The sequence below is a fragment of the Argopecten irradians genome, chromosome 9 (assembly GCF_041381155.1).
Source record: "Argopecten irradians isolate NY chromosome 9, Ai_NY, whole genome shotgun sequence".
In the NCBI taxonomy this organism is placed as follows: Eukaryota; Metazoa; Mollusca; class Bivalvia; order Pectinida; family Pectinidae; genus Argopecten; species Argopecten irradians.
The window spans coordinates 38,843,704-38,866,809 of record NC_091142.1 but is presented as its reverse complement, the minus strand read 5'-3'; the positions used below and the strand labels follow the sequence as shown (position 1 = coordinate 38,866,809).

General features: G+C 33.2%; 1 protein-coding gene across 2 annotated transcripts; it reads right to left on the bottom strand.

Annotated features, from left to right (window-relative positions):
* Positions 1-1,510: 1,510 nt before the first annotated feature.
* Positions 1,511-21,709, bottom strand: LOC138332282 (uncharacterized). Of its 2 annotated transcripts, none has more exons than XM_069280308.1 (13): positions 21,667-21,709; positions 21,043-21,093; positions 20,833-20,918; positions 19,416-19,487; positions 19,155-19,290; positions 18,617-18,711; positions 17,738-17,806; positions 17,056-17,167; positions 14,059-14,121; positions 13,582-13,614; positions 5,014-5,141; positions 3,069-3,159; positions 1,511-1,854 (listed from the first exon to the last, which is right to left on the bottom strand). In XM_069280308.1, exons 1-13 carry the CDS (start codon positions 21,671-21,673, stop codon positions 1,619-1,621), a joined length of 1,179 nt encoding a protein of 392 aa, XP_069136409.1. In that variant the 5' UTR covers positions 21,674-21,709; the 3' UTR covers positions 1,511-1,618. The 2 variants fall into 2 exon arrangements, with proteins under 2 accessions (XP_069136409.1, XP_069136410.1); XM_069280309.1 differs by having other exon boundaries at positions 21,599-21,681.
* Between the last annotated feature and the right edge of the window lie 1,397 nt (positions 21,710-23,106).

Genomic DNA, 23,106 nt, shown 5'->3' with positions numbered 1-23,106 from the left:
GACGAGGGATTTTAGTTCATAACGAACCCTGCTAAAGCTAATAGTAAAGAGGTGATAAATAATATCAAGATTTTGTTTACGTAATTAGTTCAATTAATAGAATATCAAAGTTAGTTTTATCACGGCTCTAAGGATTGTCCCTGTTTGTATATGCGCTTGCAGCAATTTGCGATATATTTGTTTTGACAACGTTACCAGCTGTTGGTCTGTTTATAATTAAATCATAACTTATTAATAAATATAATTATCGAATTGAATTTTTGATACGCAAGAGGAAACTGATAATTACAAACATTACCAAATGACTGTATTATTAAAGAATGTAGCTATTGTATTGAACAAATCACTTTCAATATCTCTATATCTGTTGATTTATTGGCGTGGATTTTCTTGATCTTTTACCTTCGTTAAACTGTTTCAATATATGTTTATATTTTTGTCTTTCAATTTAAGCAAATTGTTCCCTCACAAAAATTAAATTCATAGGGAAAAGTGATAGCCCCCGTATATTTATGAGAGAAGCATGCGATGTGAGATGTGAAGTTTAAATTTGCATTAAATGTTAAAACTGTTCATTTGTTGTTTTCATTATCAATTGTTTATCATATTCATCCTTTTAACATCTGCATGTACCAAATCTGATGTTTGAGTTTTTCTACGTGAATTACTACCGAAAATTAATGATTAATGCTTGGAGATAGCGGACGAATAGCAAAGGTGCTCTGAGAGGTAATCATTAACTATTGTAAAACCACTCACAGGTCGTATAGTAATACTATTAATGAAGAGGAAAGCGATAACTTTTACAATTCAATTAAAATCAAAATTTGTTGAAATAATTCATGTTGACGAGCTTTTTCATATTTTCGAAAATATTCGTCATACGCATGACTTAGGTGATATTACGACATAAATTAATAACCTACAACTTGAAATTACATTTAAGGTCAGAATGGTCAGGATGACCTATAGCAATCGTGCTCTTCTGAAGTTTCACTAGTGACATTGAGCTGAAACTTGTCAAAAGTCATTTTTACATGATCCCGATACAGTCTTGTTATTTTTTCGAGTTTATCTGAAATTCAATAATGTGGCCACGAACACCATCTTGAAAACAATTCTGAATACAAATGAAAACTGCATTGTTGTAGACATTTGTTAAAGAAATGGTGTCCATGATTTTATATGATAACAACATTTGTTTCGTACTGATATTTCTTTTAAGATCCCCACCCCTCTCAAAGCATCTAACATATCGACATTGATGCATTTTGTTATAAATACTTTAAACATTTTTTATGACCAATACATATTTCAAAGAACATGAAATCAATTGGAAATAGCAACATGTGTCACAGTCATTTATGAAAACCTTTCACCATGTACTCGTACTTTTCAGTAAACAATAATTTTGGTAAAAGATCATTCTTACACAATTTCCAATTACAGACACTCTGATCTCCTGTATAAACATTTGAAGATATAAAACATCGTAATGCTAACGTCAATATATGGAAAGTAAATCTATATTGTGAAATGAGTTAAGTTCAACAATAATGATATTAAATCTATATAAATATGCACACTATGAAGCTATGTCGAAAATAGATTTCATCGTCTATCGTACAATTTCGCATATGTAGAATAAATTGTAACCTGTGCACATGCACATCAACATTTTGAAATCATAGTATTTTTCAGTGCATCCGCAAAGAAAGTCTTCATAGTCGCTCACATAATCGTGTCCCCATGATCTGACTGTCATATTAACTGCTTCATTATTACTGTCAAACACCCACTCATGTGAGTCATTCCGTCTGAATCCAATATACACCACACTCCCATTAGATGTATCTGGAAATCAGTGTATTTAAAAAAAGAAATGAAAAGGTAAAAACAGCAAACGAATCAATCGTTCGGATGCAATAAAGAGATTAACAGGATATAAGATAACGGATGATAAACATATTATTCAGAGGGGATTCAATGTATGTCTTCTATAGCGGCGCACCAGAAATGGTGCATCTATATCTTATACAATATATAAGAGGTGCTACACCACCGATGAATAGTATTTTTTATCTGTTATCAATAGGAGGAGCAGACGAATTAGCTTTTCTTCGGCAACGAAAGTATTTTGGCTTCTTATTCTACTTCATAATAGAAGTATATAGGACAATAATTGCATTCTGAAAAAAAAAACATGTCACTGTAAAATGCCCCATAAAGACGTACTGATTGCGCTAACAACAGCAAATGAAATTATATTAGGAGGGCTGAAGTTGGCTGCGAGTTCCTAGTTCCGTTTAATAAACGTAACTAGGAACCAGACCCGAGTTCCGTTTAAGCTTAGACGGAACTAGGAACCAGACCCGAGTTCGTTTAAAACAAATACTTGGCAACGATCTTATTTGGATTTCTACCTCAGTCTTATAGGATATTCAATCACATGCTGGTATGTTATACAGGAATCTAACTCTAAGCATAATTTTGATTCCTGTATATAATATGTAATTGAACATGCAATTAGAGGTAGGAATCATAATTAACGGAACTCCGCTCGTTGGCTAGTATTTTTGTTAAACGGAACTCGGGTCTGGTTCCTAGTTCCGTATAAGCTTAAACGGAACTCAGGTCTGGTTCCTAGTTCCGTTTTTTAAACGGAACTAGAAACTAGGAACTCGCAACCAATTTCTATTATGTATTGTTTTATGTTAGATATATAAACACGATTCAACTTCAATTATGAATAATTGAGTATCTTTTAATCCAATATAGCCGCAATGAACGCCATTTCGAAAACACATTTTGAACCTCTTTTCAAGTTAAACTGGTGCGATTTATTCAATATTTGCCTGAAATGATCCTGACATAGTCACGACGAAAATGCGATTTAGTTTAAACTTATCTGAATTAATCCTGATATTGGCACGAACAAGTGTTATTTTTTGGTCGTTCCTAAATGAAAGATAAACTATATTTAATTCATTTCCTATTTGACTGTTGCCAAAGTTGCCAGGTGACCGTTATGACCCTTAATTAATACACCAACAGCTCAATTTACTCACCAATATAACTTGGCATGGATCGGTTGAGGAAATAACCTTCCTCGTCGGTTTTTATCTCAACAAGCTTTGCTCCCATGGCAATGCAGCGGGTCTGAAGCGAAAATTAAAAGCACTATAAAACAGATAAATATCAAATCACGTGATGATTGAGTCAGAAAAACATTGTGCTGGATATGCGTAGAAAGGCAAGGCAATGAAAAGAAGGTAGGCGTAGACACATTCTATGACAAATGTTAGCAAATCAAAATTATAATAAATTGACAAAGTCATAATATGATGTGAGAACAATGTAAAACATTAGGAATTAGCTGAAGTAGAGAAGACACCAATGGTCAAGAGAATAATTACTGTTCATCGGGCAATGTATTTTACATTATTTTGCATTGCTGTATTGTCCCAGAAGGTAAAAGATAACCCAAAGAAAACATCAGCACAGCTAAGAAAGAAAGAATAAAAGAACAACAGCCACATGAAGTAATGATAGATGCTTGCAACATAGAAACATGAAGATAGAAATCTGTATGTGTTATAAGGCGAAAAACCGGATCACAAAACTAAACTGATCAATTACACGGCAGTAATTTCAGTATAATTTGTCAAATATTAGATACCGTATAAATTTTCTTGGTATCTTGGTTTTCTTGATTGAAATCAGCCAACGGTATAATTCATAATGTATTTCTTGCATGCAAAAAAAAAGTACACGCATTCATCTTTGTAACAAATCATTTTGTATTTTGACGAGAGTTATAGCATTTAAAATGTTCTTCGGGGGGTACGTTTTGCTCTTAACCGGTTTACTAAAGATGTTTTGGTTTCCGCTCTTGTTAAAGCTATCCATTCACATAGGCCGACATGATTATACAGGGTGATTGATTGCTGGTGACTGCTTAATATTATACACTGTAATCAATCATTAAAAAGAGGATTATGCATGATATAGTATCATGATACAAACACATTTTTGCATGTCGTTACCTCAAGAGGCAGTTAATCAGAAGTAACCAAAAGCGAAAGTGACAACTCATTACCTTCTAATCAATTTGCACCGATTCTGCATTTAGCTTGATATGTGTAAATTTGTCTCAATATAACGTTGTTTATATTTCAGTTATATGTTATTCTATTCACCTACATGTCTGCATCCTGCACATTTTTCGTATTTCATTTTAGAAAATTTTCCGCTGCGCGGCTCGTTTCCTAAAATGTTCAAGCTCGTAATATTCAAACCTTTAAAAATGAAAATCCAATACACACGAACTAGACTGAAAATGTTCATCAATGGAATATACTATTTCAAGACTACTTTGTTTATATGTCTTAGCAAGACAATTTATTCAGTATAATTTTGAGTTAAACAACAATGTGTTGATGATGTATATTCGGTATATTCATATCGAGTAGGGTTGCATAATGGTATGACGACATTCACAATTATCATTTCCAAATGCAAGAAACTTTAAATCGAAAAATTACCGTGTTAAGAACGCTTTTAAATCTCATTTCAGCGTTTCTAAATCGTAATATATTTTTGCCCGCGGGAGACCCCCGGACCCCCAAACAACAAAATCTCGCGCCTTCAGCTCTCGCAAGATCATCAAAATGCATCGTAAATTTCATCTCAGTCATTCTAAATCGTAATATTTTTCCCGTGGGATAACCCCTGGACCCAAAACATCCTAAATCCCGAGACTTCGGTGGTCGCACGCTTATTTGCGTATTAATTAATTTTCTGTTGGTGACTCCACTGTCAATATATGTATACAAGGATTATATGTAATGGTACATGAAAAAAGTATATAAAGTATCTGGGTGCGGGGGGCAAGGTTAAGGGGGGTGGTGTTACAAAATATTGAATACCTTTACCCCCCCCCCCCCCCCCCCCATTTCCTTTCATCTTCCTACGCCATTGCTCAATTGGGACATCACAGGGATATAAACTCACTTTGGCTGTATTCCAGTCCGTTTTTTCTGCAGTAGTGGATACATAGTAGCACTTTTGGGGAGATGTGATCCATCCAGGCAGACATTGAGGCGGGGTCAATGATACAGTCGTAGTTGTAGAGGTGGCAACTGAATCGAATAAACTCAAGTTGTATATTAAACATATATATTGCAATTCATTTCAGGAAAGAATTTGGAAGTATTAAGTTCCAAGACCAAAAAGAGAATCAACGTACCAGAAATGTCTTATACATATTATTCAAGGAAAGACAAATTACTACATGGCTGTTCTTTTCTTTGTTGAGAGGAGGTTATATGTATATTTATTCATGTGACCTTGTAGGATCACACCTGACATTTCACCTTTTATCTATTTATATGGAGCCGACTTCCGGTGGCCTAAGTGAGTGGACGTATAATGGCGACCTCTCATACAAATATGTAACTTTACATCTTCTGACTCGTCATGGTCTATCTGGGCGATACTTAAATAGCTATATGAGGATACACATGGATTGATATATCTTTATTCATTAAAGATGGGAAGATGGTTATGCTACGTTTGTTCTATACTACATGTATGTACGTGAGCAGCGGTCACCTGTAGCCTAGTGAGTAGTCGCCATCTTTTGCTAATACATTTTTTGTATATCTACAGTAGATACTGTTCTTTATTCGAAAAACTTTAACTTTCAACATGAATCCAACTATCCATGAGAGTATAAATACAATCACCTCGATAGCAGACCCTAGTGTGATTAACGAAGCGGTCCCCCAAATAATGAACAATGACCTTCTCAAGGACACCCTAATGGCGAAACTTGGTATCACTGATCTTTTGAACAAAATCGCATCATTAGAAAGTAGACTCAACGATAGTGAGCAATATTCTAGACGTGATTGTCTCAAGTTTAGAGGAATTCCCGAATGTAATGGAGAGAATACGAATTCACTTATCATCGGGCATGTAATGAACAGTTAGGTGTCATGATAACTGAAAACGATATAAACCGCTCCCACAGGGTAGGTCCAAAATCTGATAAATATCCAAGGGATATTATTTGTTCGTTTTCTGTCATACCGAGTGCGTGCATCAGTCTACGAGGCCAGGTTCTCACTTTTCACTAAAACGAATACCAACAACACGGATAATAATAACGGTCATTCCAATGACCAGCCAGCCTCAAACCAGCGCCCCTACAAACTATTTATCAACGAAGCCCTTACAAAGCAAAGAGCTGCGGTATTTTCAAAGGCAAGATTCCTATAACAGTCATGTCACATATCTGGTACTTGGACTGATGATGGGAGGATAGTTATAAGACACCCAAGTGGCGACAAAGCTCAGATAACCAGGCTCAGTGAACTCGCACCATACCCCGACCCCCCTATCAAACCCCATTGTCGTGATTTCAAAGTTCGTACATTGGAAACCCACAAAGGTACCCCTGGACAACGCTGATCCAAGCCACAGCCTCCTGATAAGTCATCAGCAACACCCCTGACGTCAAACTCATTCAGTGTATTATCTGATACATGAAGTCTACGATAAATCCAAACTGCTGATGACTACTCTAAAGTAACGTGACATATAATGTTCACTGTAGATTACTTAGTAGAACCTATATAGTAAAACATAAACATGACTTTGCTTGTTTTTCTTATAAAAAGGATATTGAAATATCTGAATCATGCGTATAGTCATATATTGTTAATTTTCAATAGCATGATAATTACATATAATTACTGTAGTACTTACTACGCGTATTCTTTTGGTACCTAATCTACATTTAGATATGCAGTGTATCATCTCTTGTACAAAGTGTCTTCTTTTTTGAGTATATATTGTTTGACATCACAAGTAAATTTGTTTACTACTGTATATCAAAACCAGTATCTCCGTTAGCGTTTTTAATTTATATTGATTTAGAAATGTATTAACTGGGATAGAACTTGGATACATCAATGTATCTTTAATAATCTACATATATTGTACACAGGGACCTAATAATTATTGTTTACTCGACAACATATAACTATTTATTATTAATATAAATCATCATTGAAATCGGTGATTTCTAATGTATAACCAAAACACTTATTTTGTAATCACTGGGTATTGCTGAAATATATTGTAGTGTAATTAACATTGATATGCCAAAGACAAAGTCTACATTTTAGGCAAACACATGTACTGTATACATGTATCAAAGAAGTATTGCTTATTTGAAAAAGTCACTATTATTTGTATTAATTACCTGAGGTTTATACCTGTAAATGATACACCTCTAATTGCATCTCTATTAGAACTGTACGTCTACTTTAATAATTTGTTGTTAAAAATCGTAATAAATCCGATAATATTGATATCACATTTGTGTACATGAAATACCGTTATCTATACATGTACAATGTAGTACATGTAAATGTATACCTGTGCGTTTATTTGGCGTATAACCCATTAATACCTGATAAATGTTGCATGGATTCATGTAAGGTAATAGTCAACAGATGAAATTTTCAACTTAAGAGAAAATAAAGATCATACCATTGTTGAGAATATTAATATTCCGTTATCCTCTGAAATAATAGAATTATAGTTGATACTCCAGTAACCCTTAACATACATGTATATCAACATTGCCACGTGTCATCGATATCAAATAAGCTTGACTATCCCGTGCAAAAGTGCACTAACATATATAGTACACGCATACTTGTGTGTGTTAGGCTATTTTAAAACTGATACATGTAGTCAGAATATCCGATCACGTGTCAATTATATTTTCATATGACGATTTTTAATGTCTAAATGTTTTCAATTCACAAATACAAAACCACTATTACTATTGCTATATTTTTGACAAAATAATTACAAATCTATTAAACTGAATGAAATTGTTATAGCCAATGTAAATATTGTATGAAGGACCTGTGTTTCACAAGCGTCCCAAGGACCCTGATGAGTCAGAACCACTTCCGGTTTACTACATGTGTTTTGTGTGTGTGTGTTTGTTTTATGTATTGTGTATTTTGTTTCTCCGTTTAAGCACAGCTATGTTCAACTGGTACGAACCCATATTTCAAGATTTTTACCACCGGATGATCAACAAATCCTGTCATGCTTATGAAGACTACATCCACCACTTTGATAAAGGGTAACTTCTCCAAAAATAGTGTTGATCACCGGTACATATTTTTATCTCTTGAACAATATATCTACGGTCAATACACTTGCGTGAGTTATTTTAAGTATCAGCATATCCCATTTTGTTCATGTTTTGCTAACTTATTCTTTTTATTGCATACACTCTCTGTTATTTTGTTACTTTGTAATGATATTGAAAGTAATCCAGGTCCTACACACAATCTTGATATGGTTCATTTAAATGTAAGATCAATAAGAAACAAAAGATCTTCAGTAGAAGCGGAACTTGATAATCATGATATAATATGCATAACCGAAACACACTTAAGGTAGGTCCATACTTTTGAAAATCGCGCCAATTTATATGACGCTCCATTCAGAAAAGATAAAAACAACTGGTCCAATGGGTGGGGTTATGGTCTACTATAAAAACAATATTATTATTAAAAGGAGAGCTGATTTAGAAAGTGACGATGTTGAACTGCTCTGGTCTGAAGTCCTTAATTAATAATCATAAATTTCTACTAGGTTGTATCTATAGACCACCAGACAGTAATGTTAACTATTGGATCAAACTAATACTTTAAGTGGAGCATCTTGATACTGCTATGGATATTATACTGACAGGTGATATAAATCATAAGAGGGGACCCGGCCGGACCGAAATTCCGGAATTCTAAAAAAATCACACACGGATTTCCTTTAAACACACAATTTGGAGAAAATTATAAAAAGAAACAGACATAAACCAGATATAATATCACAAAAACGTATGAACTGATGTGGAATGTTTTTTTGCGGCATGATTTTCAAAAATAGTCAAATATAACCCATCTTAGCACTGGATGAAATGTGGGTAGGGTTGCGAGTTACAAACTTCAAGCTTACAAAATTGTGAAATTTTGATCGAGGACCCCGTGTTTTTATATGATATTTGAAAAAACATATTACCTTGGGCATATCATATACAAATATTGTGAAATTGACATGGGTTTTCATTTCCTTTTTGATCTATTCATTGATTTTTTACGGGCGAAAATATGGCAAAACATGATAATTACGTATAGAAACGGTCCTGGGAAATAACAAAAATTAGTTAGCATTTGTAAAAATAAAATAGTTCTGTATATTGTTCTATCGTAAGAAATTTAGGACAAAAAATCAACAGGATCGAGACTATATTCACCCTTATATTACAGAAAACATAATTTTACGAATTTTTCTATTTTCGGTCAGCAAATTTGCATGGATGGTATATTTCAAGCTCAAATATCTCAAAAAGTAGTTCGAGAACACCCATTTATCTTTACAGGTTTGAAATCTACATGAAAAATGCAAGAAAATAAGACCTGTTAGAAAAAAATGACATGGGTTTTCCCAAAAGTATGGAGCTACCTTAAATCCTTCAATTAGTAATATAACAGTGATATACAACTGCACTCATTTAACCATGTTCCATTCAGAAAAAATAGAACAATTGGTCCAGTGGGTGGGGTTATGGTCTACTATAAAAACAATATTATTATGAAAAGGAGAGCTGATTTAGAAAGTGAAGATGTTGAACTGCTCTGGTCTGAAGTTTTAATTAATAATCATAAATTTCTACTAGGTCGTTTATATAGACCACCAGACAGTAATGTTGGTTATTGGATCAAACTTGATAATACTTTAAGTAGGGCATCTGATACTGCTATGGATATTATACTGACAGGTGATATTAATGTTGATATGTTAGACTTGCCACTGAATGGCCATTTATCTAGACTTCTCATTAAACATAATTTACAAAGCTTCATAATTGAGCCTACGAGATTAACACCTAATGATGCCACGTCCATTGCTTTTTTATTTTCTAATGATAGAAACTTGATAAAAAAAGTACCTATGTATCACCCCCATTCTGTAGTGACCATTCATCAATTCATGCTAATATTTCTTTTAAAATAAACAAGCATACCAGCTATAAAAAAAAAAAAAAAAAAAAAAAAAAAAATTTTAAAATATGATGAAGCAGATTTTGATAGTATGAAAACTGCAATATCTGAAATTGATTGGCTTAGTTTATCACAAAATCAAGACATTGAACTATTTAATACTTCTATAATTAATTGTATTACGGATCAAATTAACAACTTTATTCCTGTTAAGGTTATAAAGATTCGACCAAATGACAAACCGTGGATGAATAACTCTATTTGATTGAAGATGAGACAACGAAACAGAATACACTAAAAAGCAAAAATAAATCATAATCATCATGATTGGCATAGATTCCGTGTTATAAGAAATAAAGTTGTAGACTTGATCCGCGAGGCAAAATCAAAGTGTATTGAACAACTTGAGACCTCTCTTAGCGAAAATAAAGTTCCTCAAGATAAATGGTGGAAGATAGCCAAAGCTATCACTAACTTTGCTAATAAGTCTTCCTCAATGCCCCCTCTTGAATCGAATCTAACAATCAAGTCTTTCACCATCCCGTTGACAAAGCTGAAATATTAAACAACCTATTTGTTAACATTTCTACATCTTCACCATACCTTGAACTTCCCCAAACAATAGAAAATGTACAACTACCACCATTCTCACTTTCAAATATCAGAATTACACAACAAGATGGCATTGATCAAATTAATTCTCTTAATATAAACAAGCCAGCTGGTCCTGACGGCATTATTCCAAAAATAGTTAAAAAGCTCAACACTTATCTGGTACTTCCTTTAACAATATTGTTTAATAAATCACAAGAATCAGGGTTAGTACCTTCTAGCTGGAAACAAGCTAATATAAATGCAATTTATAAAGGAAATGGTTCTACAAATGACGTTCTGAACTATAGACCAATTTCAATAACATCTTGCTTTTAGTAAATTGATAGAAAAAATCATTTTTAAATATCTTTATAATTACCTTGTTGACAACTCTATAATTACCAGACATCAGTCTGGCTTTACACCAGGAGATTCAACTGTGAATCAGTTATAGTTTATTTATAATGAAATTGTTTGTAATATGGATGAAGGCAAAGAGTTGAGGTTTATTTTTTGTGATATTAGCAAAGCATTTGACCCTTTTTGGCACCAAGGTCTTTTATTCAAATTTAAAAAATATGGTATTAATGGAAATATGCTTAATTGGTTTCAAAATTATCTTTCGGATAGAATGCAAAGAGTAAGTACAGAAGGTTATTATTCCCAATTCAAGACTATTAATGCAGGGGTACCCCAAGGATCTGTTCTTGGCCCGCTTCTCTTTCTTCTTTATATTAATGATATCACTGAAAATATCTCTACTAATAGTAAGCTCTTTGCAGATGACACCTCCCTCTATGTGATTATAGACAATGACCTTGCACAAGCGGCACAAGAATTAACATCTGACCCCACAAACATAAGCGAATGGGCCCATTTATGGGACATCAAATTTAACCCTACCAAAACTAAATCTGTCACATTTTCCAGGAAACGAAACGCAAATCACCCCACAATATATTTCCAAAATAGTCAAATTACTGACACTTCATCTCATACACATTTAGGGTTTACACTTACTGATGATGCAACATGGAATCAACATATTCAAAACATCTATACAAAAGCTTATAAAAGACTCAACATTCTTCGTCATATAAAATCTAAAGTGAGTCGAAAAACATTAATTTCTTTATATACAGCATTTATTAGGCCGATTTTAGAATACGCTGACATTTTTGGGATAACTGTAATCAACAATCTTCAGAACTTTTAGAATCAACTCAACTAGAAACAGCAAGAATAATTACAGGCTTAAGATCAGGCTCTTCTCATAATAAATTTTATACTGAACTTGGTTGGGAATCTCTTGCTGCCAGAAGAGAAAAACATAAATATATCATGATGTATAAATTAATGCACAATATATCCCCTCAGTATTTACAAGATATTCTAATACCGTTTATTAATAATCCTAACGATAATCACTACTCTCTTCGTCACACAAGACAGTTTAAATCCCCAATTTGTATGACTAACAATTACTATTATAGCTTCTTTCCATTCATATGCCGCACAGTTAATACCTCAGATGAAAATCTTTTTAACTCTCCTTCTCTTGCAAGTTTCAAACATATATTAGATAAAAATAAAGTTACTGATATGATATCTGTAGATACTTTTAAATCTGAAGGGAAAAGGAGGGCAAATATCATACTTACTCAAGGTAGAAATAGTTGTAGTGATTTAAAGTCTGATTATTTTATGATCATCTAACTGATAACCCATCATGCAGTTGTTCTGACTCATCTGAGACAGTTTCTCATTATGTTTTGGAATGTCCCCTTTACATTAATATTCGCAATGAATTATTCCAAATCATCAACAGATACAATAAAACACATAATCACATTAGTGTTGATACTTATCTATATGGATGCAATAGTTGTGATATTAATATAAATAAGCAAATGCTTAAAGATATTCATCAATTCGTTGGAAAGTCTAAACGATTTAATATTTATAAAATTTAAGTCTCTGTTTTGACCGAAGGATCCAATCTGAATATAGTATAATCCTTGATACCGATTGAACCCAGTGGAACAATAATTCTGTGTTTGTGTGTTAAAAAAACAATTTTTAAACAATTAGTTTGTGATTCTTTAAACTTTACTCTTATAATTACTTATTAATAAATATCCAACTAACATATAATTAGTAAATATATAGAATTATACACAAGTTTAGACATTATCAGATAGGATGGATGCATATATTAATGCACAAGGACATTGTTCAAACCACTGTTTGTCAGTCCTATTAAAATGTCTTATTTCATATGTATTTATTTCTCATACATTCGTTTGAAATTTACTATATCTGTATTAAGTTTATAAAATATGTGTTTGTAATGGTGTGCGTGTGAATGTATGTATTTATGTAATTTGTATAAATAACCTAATAGTTAGCTTTTCTATGTTTTGTTGTTATATAGTTATATTCATTTCAAATATTTTAGCTTATTATCCATCCAAGGAAATAATTCATATAAGGCTTTGTCTGTTATTCGATCCTTTTGACTATAACATCCATGTCAATAAAATTTGCTGAAATGGTATATGGAGCCATTAATGCATTTTTTATACTACATTAACAAACTTGTGAACTTTAATGATGGCAATTACTTATATTCGGTGCCCTCTTCATACATTCAAACACATTACAAGTCTTATATAGGGTTCATGGACGTACACAGCAAATAGTGCAACGCATGTTTTACATACGTTTTTGGCACCATGCGTAAAGCGTACGTTCGAAAAAAAACATGCGTTAAACGTATGTTTAACATATGTTTTACGTACGTTTGTTTTCCACTACATGTAAAACGGACGTCTGTTAAAATATATAAGGTTATTGCGAAGTTGTAAACTGTAGTTATCCCATATAAACTCACCGTGCGATGTACTCTCTGTTGCTGATGAAACCGCTTTTTGAGTAGAATGTGAAGGTAAAACAGATAGTGAGACAAAACAATAGATTACTTTATAACAAACGTTGGTTATCATTGTCAAATGTTACCTACAAAACAAATAAACGAAAATACCTTTGCACTCCAGCAGAATATTTGATTATCACGTTCCTGATTACATATTTTGACTGATCGGGTTTTGCCTTGCAGACTCCTTGAAGTAAACGAATACATTAAAGAAAAAACAATAAGTTTATCTATTAAAGCTTTACTGCTTTAAAAGTACTATGTCTAACACATGTAGATGTAAAAAATGTATTTTAACTGAAGTTGATGAATAAAACAACATCTTCACATCATATAACCTTACGCATAAAATGTATCTGTATTAGTAATCCAAAGGAAATATTGTTACACTGGGAGACCCAATTACTAAACGTCATACAAATGACGTTTACTCACTGTTCGTCGTACTCTCTGTTTTTGCAGAAACCGTCGTTGTTGTAGAAACTGAAGACTGGTCACCTGATCAAAAGGACACGAGAAAAGCAATTTCAATAGTGTGAGAATAAAAGATAAAATAATCATATGTTTAGCATAATAAATGAATGTCATGCAATTCGAAGATTACAAATACACATTGTAATCGATGATGATCATCATAACGAATGGGAGAAAACTGAAAGAGAACAAAATGAAATAGTGATTTATAAGCTGTATCAATATGCAATTCATTTACAACAAGGTAAGTAACCTTAACACATATATATCAGTGTTCTACCCCATCGGACAGAGTTATCTGCACTTCCGATGAGAGTAAGATTTCTCTGCCTTACCCAGGACAACACAGTCTGCACGCGTAGAACATATTCGCGCGAATTAAACCGGAAGTTATGGAACGTCATATGCAAATAAACATTAACCTGCTAGCTGTGCAGTCCAAAATATTTATATTACCTTTGATCCCGAGCTCGTGCTTTGCGCGCGTGCTGGCCTAATTATCATCGCAATTTAAAATCCAAAAGCCTTCACACATTTTGTTAGCGTTACCCGGTTAAAAGGCTGTATTTAAATGTTTTGATACAATATATGTGTTAATCTTTCCTTGACTTCGATTATTTCAAAACGAGATTCTTGTTTATCTCAGTAGAACAAGCTTAATTAAGTTTTTGACAAAATAAATTAAAATATTCAAGTTGATAAGTTGGTAAGTATGTGTAGTTCTTTTTGTGGTTACCACAGGGGTAGAAAAATGATCATTTTTACCTTGCACTTCTGGTGAGGGTAAGATTTCTTACCCAGGGCAAGATAGCATGTACGAGTAGAACTTATTCGCGTGATAAACTGTAAGTTGTAAAACTTCATATACAAATAAACATTATATTTGCTGTGTGTGTCATCTGGTTGAACATTTTTTATCATCTTTTGACCTCGGGCTCGTGGTTTACGCACGTACTGACCTAATGATCATCGAAGACGTCAGTCAATTTTCATTATTATTTGCCTGGTAAAGAGACCTTATTAAAATGTTTTAACTGTATGTTATATTCATATGACTTTAAAAAATCAAAATGATCTAATTTATTGTTTGTCACAGTAACAAAACTTTGATTAGCAAAAAATCCAATTTGAAATAATTTCGTAAATACAATATGTCTTCACTTTCTTGAAATCGCATATCTATTTTTGTTAATTACCGGAGCAAACAAAGGACCACTCTTTACCTAAAGAGTAGAACAGAGAAATTTCTTAACTCTGAGGAGATTCGCGGCAGTGTTACTTTCAGCAAGCCTCGAGTTAGACAATCGTGAATCTCCTTCTTTGATAGAAAATCATCTGACCTACACTCAAGGTAATGGAATTCTTGTGTGAGCATTGGTCTTACTTAATGAAGCATAATACATTAGTATAGAAATATACATGTACAAAACAAACAATAGTGCAAGCTTTAATTTACATGATTGAATATCCTTCTATTTTCGGTACTTAGTTACAATATACTTCTATGAACTTACATATGTTTGCGGTAATATTACTGCCCCCACCAGCAGTAATGTACTAATGTATGATTGTGCCAATTCTACTTTCTCAATAACGTTTGTAATAGATAAATAATGCTAATCTTAATAAACATTTCAGTTTTTTTATTATTCACATATAAAGTGTTTTAGGAAAACAGAAAGGTGTACAGTTCGAAATATAAAATCATTTACTTAAAGTTATATGTGCCGTATTTTTCATACTCACGAATCAAGATGAGCTTTTAATATGTTATTCATTACCAAAAGTAACCATCATTATGATAATTACACTACTTTCAATTCATAGGTTTTTATTTTACAAGCACATATAAGAGCTGAAAATGATTTTTGGCAGTACTGCCAAAAATCATGATATTTACATCTATAGTGAATTGAAATGTGTACATACAGTCAGACCATGAAGCCAAATTTTGGTTTACAATTTCATTTCACATTTTTACAGTGTTATTAGTAATTGTAAAGTGATTTCTGCAGGTATGTTTAAATCTAAAGATACATAACGCATAAAATACAACAACTTTACAGTATATAATGTATGTGTTGTAGCTAATTTTTATAAGGCATCTGAAGTCATTTGAATAACTTTCACAGCTTAATTCGTCAAACATTGTGGTTTTCATTAGATTAATGAAGAAAAAATAACATGTCAAAATTTTTGCTCAGTTACGGCACATATAACTTTAAGATTCTAGTATAATATTTATGTATATACATCTCGAATTAAAACTCAGATCCATAAATGGGAAAAGAAATAATTTAAGAAATCATTATATCATTTTCTTATAATAATTTAAGAAATCATTATATCATTTTCTTAACAGGACAAACTTCTGAATCTGCTTTATATATGCAGTTCGGTAACTATGTGCATTATAGCTGTTCTTAATGCGGAAAATTCTGATGTTAATATTGTCGATATCCCTTTCTCAATCTCACATTTTGGATTCTCTAGAACTTAAGAAACAACATTTTAAAGATTGATCAGTAATATGAGTGAAGGTCATCGGTAGAATTGTTGAATAAATATTGTTTTGTATGAGTCATACGGAAATATATCGGATACATGAAAAAAAAACTGCGTTGGGATTCATTTCGCTTAATACAACATTTATCTTGAACCCAATGTATTTCCTAATCACTCCTGTAAACTGAATCACCTGGTTACTGATGATATCAGGGCGGTACAACCACATCGGTTAGGTCAAGTTATCCCCCTAACCCTGTAAACTGATCATGAGTCGGGCGGTTAAGTTATCTCCCTTACATAGTAAAGCATTGTGGATCGGGCGGATTGTGAAACATATGTTTAGACAGCAATCAAAAATGAAATCACCAATGGCGAAAATTTATGTTCTAACTGTGTAACAAGGTTTATAAACAAAATAGTATTTTTTAAAAGATAAAAAGATTACTTTACATTGAGTATTACAGAGGTCTCCTGTACAACAGTAAAAGCAGTTTCCACGTCGCTCAGACCGTTTGCCAATTTCCATAGGGATAAATACAGGGTGAGATGTACATTCGTAGTCCTGCGTGAAAGGATATTCAAATATTTAACATGACTTCCACATCGACCTTTTCTGGATATCACTGTAAAACCATACCGTTAACCATGTAATTAACTAGTGTTTGACTTCGATATAACCAGATTGCGACAACGTATCAACAGCTAATGCGTAGAACATTAATGAAAGTTATGATTATTAAAAACAACTTACTAAAACATTCTTAACAATGTTTTTCATACATTCAAAATTGTTTACTCGAACTACATTTTGTATGTGAAACCATTTAAAAAGGGTCGAGTTATCTGAGTATTTAAATAAAGTCCATTGAAACATATTAAGGTTCGGTCGAATTGAACAGGATCATTATAGTTTTTTCGATTTCAAGTTACCTAAGTTCTACTGTTTATTACTGAATGTCATCTATACAAGCCAGAAATGTTAATAGAACAAAGAAGATAAAAAACATAAAACAAACCATTATTGTAGGTTAATGTCAGGCTTGGGAACTATTTCATGTAATTACGTATGCGATAAATGCCTATAAAGTCTCAAAATAGATATCGAGAATTTTGAGCGTTGCGCACTACTCACATTTTGCCGAGCACAGCTTGTCTTGTAAAATATATCGCCGAAAATGGAAACTTCCTCAATGTGGCAAACCTTCAACAAGAAAATTGTTTACCATCCAGCCGGTTATTTTTGAGGGGCTGATATTTTCGTCATTTCACGGGACATCGCTATGATCGCCAAACTAATCCGCGAAATACTGGGAGACGTTGTATCCTCACCCTAACCCTAAAAGGTATATGTTATCATGCTCACGTACCAAGATAAGCTTTTCATCACCAAAAGCTATCAAAATTTTGAGAATTACAGTAATTTCAATTCATTGGTTATAATTTTACAAGAACAAAAAAGGATTTTCAGTAGTACTGCCAAAAGGCATTATATGTACATCTATCGTGAAATGAAGCCAAATTGTGGTCTATAATTTCATTTAGCCTGTTCAGTGTCATTAGTAATTGTAAAGTGATTGCTACAGGAATGTTTCAATTAAAAAATATATATGAAGCATAAAAAACAAGATTTGTACAAATCATTACTCCTGTGTTGTAACTAACGTTTATATAAGACATCTGAAGTTTTTTTTATGATTTTCACTGCTTAATTTATTAAATCTTCTATGATTTGCAATAGATTGCAAACGAAGAAAAAAAATCGCCCAGTTATGGTAAATATAATTTAATCAAGATATCAAGATAATTTAAAATCTCTGATTTAATTCTCCTTTTTTGTTAAAATCGCGATTTGTCCCCGTCTAAATAACCGACTAGACGGTAATATAACTTTGGGTTTGATTTGTAATTATAAACAGTAGTTATTATAAATACTAACTAATCTACATCATTATTTGTCAAACATAATCAGTGTTCCCCGTACATCATGATATACAAAAGTAGAACATTTTACCTCTCCTTGACGGCAGACAGATATGACGTCACATTTAGCGGGGTCATGTGACTGTGGACAGTTTAAGCAGATTGGACCTCTTTGTGGCGGGAATCCTGTAAATGATCATGTCGTTAAAACCACGCAAGGCTTACGAACGATAAACTTATGTAAAAGGCAAACTAGCAAGGTTGTGAAGTTCGAAATCAATGAGTTACTATTAGTGACACAACAGAACATAGCTGATCAAATTTATGGTCAAAATTCTTATTTTGCGGCTATCTCTACTGCAAAAAAGACGAAAAAGACAGGTAATATGTTTTGAAAAAAAAATCTGATTTTTTTTCACTGACAGAATCATAATATAGAAGGGTCACGTCATGTTTAGTAAGGAAATGATTTACTTTTTGTACATCCTTGATACATTACAAAGTCTTTTAGTGACAGACCTGAATACTATATATACCTTACGACCGTGACACATCTGATCGTCATTAACTAGACGTACAGAGTACATCGTGTCCTTCTAACGACTTGGTTGTCCGTAGAATTAACTTACCTGCCGCACCACATCCTGCAGCGTTACATAGGTCACCATGACAACACTCCTTACACACGTCATGTACATGTGTACCGATGATGTCTTTACGATGTAATTTAGAAGAGCGGTTTTGCAGGGCAGTCGATGTACATCTCTGAAATGAATTGGACATAGTGTTAACTCTCATTTCTGAATCCATATGTACTACAATTTGGGCAATGTCTTCTGAATAATTATATGAAGGCAAATACTTTTAAATTGATTTAAATCATTACTTACATGTACTGACGAACAGCCTACGTTATACAATATTTCTCCATTCCTGCTTATGTATGACTCGGTGATACATACCTGAAAAGAATAATTCTATTTGAATTTTATATGTAAATGTTTTATACACGAGAGAACAGGCGATAATTATGGATAGTGCACAAGTGTCGCAAATCAGGATCAACCCCTTGATCGTCAGATGTTATACATTTCAGACTGATGTAGGAGAATCTAAGTATTGTAAAAATAAAACTTTTTATCTGTGGTCAAGGCAGTTATATCTACTGTTTAGACAAAGTAGATTGTAGATTTTTCAGGTGGTCTGTTCCTTTATCAAGACACTCGTAAAAATACACGGTCACGTGATACAGAGTACCAAACAAATGAAATGGTCGACATGTTGAAAAACGTCCCCGTGTGAAGTACAAAAGACTTTATTTAATGCATTTTAACATTTTCCTAAATACTTTCAGCGACTTTATTTCTTATCATTTTAGTTGAAATTTAATTGTTATGTAACCGATACATGAATTCCAGGAAAACCCAATACAGGGATAATAGGGCAAAAACACTATCATATCCAGAATGGGAACTTACAATGTAATCCTATGAAAAATCTCTATAATTCAAATTGTTTCAACGTGCGTGCAATTTAGAGGAATTAAGAAGGGATACAGCGAATACAAATTCTATAAATCATATATGATTTTCGCGGCGACTTAAATTCGAGTTTTCACGCCCCTCAACATTTGCACGCCCAACAACATTTTCAAGCCCATCAACACTTTCACGCCCATCAACATTTACACGCCCATCAACATTTTCTCGGCCAACAATATTTTCACGCCCAACAACATTTATACGCCCTTCAACATTTTTACGCCCAACAGCATTTTTACGCCAAACAGCATTTTCACGACCAACAACATTTTCACTTTTCACGGCGATAACATTTGGCGGTTTACACTAAAATTACTACATTGTACATCGTAATTACAGTGGAAATTCTTCTGCGAGTTTTGATCGCCCACAAAATAAGCGAAAAAAGTTTATTAACAGTATGCATTTTCACCGATAAAACTTCATGTTAAGATTTTGTTTTGTCATTGATAGTATTGCATACATGCAAGTTAAGTTAATCTCCACTAAGATACCATTCTCGATACTCCAGGGGTTACTTACGATATCTACACCCCTAGACTATCTTATAGTAAAACTACAAGCAACTCAGAGAAAAAATCTCTGAACCAATCACAGGCCAGTCAGTCAACCACAGTGTACCGTTATACGCCTCTTTTGATGTGAATCAAAGGACTAAGTTATCTGTTCTATTCTGTTGCCTCAAGTTTTACTATGAGATCGTCCATAGTGTAGAGATCGTAAGTGATCGGAACTCCTGGAGTATCGAAGATGCAACGATACTTACGTCTCCGTCAATGCAAGTTTCAATTCCAGAACAGTAGTAAGGCTGTAACACAGCTGTGCAACTCAAACATCGCATGGCGTTAGTTGCTGTGAAAATAGTGTAAAACAACTTAGAACCATTAGGTCGGGCTTCATGATACATAGGTGAAATAATAGCCATTTATTGTTCCTACTTTGTGAGCTATTAGACAGTAAAGATAAAGCTACTTACACTGTAGACTTAGCAGGAACACCACCAAATAGGCAATGGATCTGTAGATACCTGGAAAATCAGATAAAACAGAAGTAAAAACTATCTGTTGCTTTACCCAGAAAGTACTGAACAGCATTATGAATAATCAATATTCTAGTTAATTAATTAAGGATTAACTTGAATAGATTTTTATGTTATTGAGATATAACACAAAAATATGAGAAGCGAAGCGGTTTATGATGAGATTACACTCAGATTTTTGTGTTATATCTCCATAACATAAAAAAATAAATTCAAATTAATCCTTATAATTCAATTTACTAAAGACAATCTCTTCAATATTCAGAATTCCTTTTGGGACTCTTTTGTCTAAAAAATTATTACGCCGTTATCTCAGCCAATCAGAAGCATCGTTACAAACGGCGACGCCATTTTTTCCGTTATGGGCTGATAAAGTAAATTTTTAAGCCAATGAAAATGCTCGTAACAAGCAAAATTGAATTATCACTGTATAACAAACAGCTCAAGTTATTTGGAAAATGCCCAATAAAATTTACATTCTAGATGAGCTTACATCCATGAAGTGAACATCAGTCTTTTGGTAAATTCCGAAAGTATATAGAGTTTCATTTTCGTACTCACTCATCATAACACGTCTGAATATGTTCGTCGATGTATCGTTATCACTTATGAATCTTGTCTTATCTCGTTAAACATCTGTCATGCTTCCAAAAGACCGGAAAGTTTTTCGACCTAGTTTACATACAAACTCCCCTGTAGTAGGTTAACAATGAGATACTACAAGTTTTATGTAGCGGCCTGGCAAGACATCGTAAGTTGTATCCTTCTTTCTACGAACCAGAAGGTTGTTAGAAAAGAAGTTACTTACCAGCAATAATATTACGGCTAAAATTCCATTTGTCGACAGTAGATATATTCCTATGTAAATCTAATCTAAAAAGAATGCGTCGCATAATAATCCAGGAACATGACATCGAGGTTCAAATGAGTTCTGATTTTAAATATTATTTTTCTTAAAAGTCAAAATTGCTTTCGGTTATATTTATGTTAAATCTTGTTTCCGTTTTATTTTTCGCTTTTTAATTTCTGTCAAAGTTTTCATATCTTCTGAACTCTAACAATGTTAGGATATATAAAGACCCTCATATTGTTAGCAATTTTAAATGTAGTTGAAATTAAGTTACATGTATATCAAAGGATATTTATATTGATAACTTCGATACTGCAGTTGTCAGGAGAGTTCGGAATGACGTTACGTAGTTACGGTAGTCACATGGTGTTCTCGGCAACGACGTTACGATATCGGCTAACTTCGGCTTGTTTGACAAATGGGACCCACTTAACGATATTCAATATTTATTTTTTTTTTCATTAAAAAATCCGAATCATTATCGCTCATCTAGACTGCGATTTAGTCCTGTCTTTGCATGATTTGTAATAGGATTGTTTTTCAAAATTCTTCTAAATCATAAAAAAAATCAGACGGAAACGAATATTGGGACTTTAAATAAATGTAGATCATATTCCTTTCATCTACCACCATGCATGTTATTGACGTTGATGTCCTGCAACAGTTTACCCAAATGTACTCGTCAGATCTTATTTAAGATAGGGATATTCCACCCGAGGGTTAGAAAATGTTGTAGAACCCGAGGAAAATGTTGTGGTACCGAAATTAGAATATCTTTTTATCTTTCATATTCACATGTGAAATAGTGGACGTTCTCAGTTCTCCGGACATGGTATACTTTGCATGGTATTTTATCGCACGTTTCAGCGTTTGCAATATGTCTAGTTAAACCAGTCGAACTTTTTTATGTTTAACATTTTACCAGCTAATATCATACCACGAAAATAGTAAGTTTGTTGACGCAGTGACATTACCAGGTTATTGCATGGGCAGCTATGTAAAACAGAATCATACGACAAGACACAAGTGTATAGCATCGGGTAAAGCAGTATTACACCGCCGTAGGTTGAGAGAATATCTTGCTATCATATCAATACATGGAATTTGACATGGGTAAATGTATACAGATATATAGTATGTATAGGCGGAGG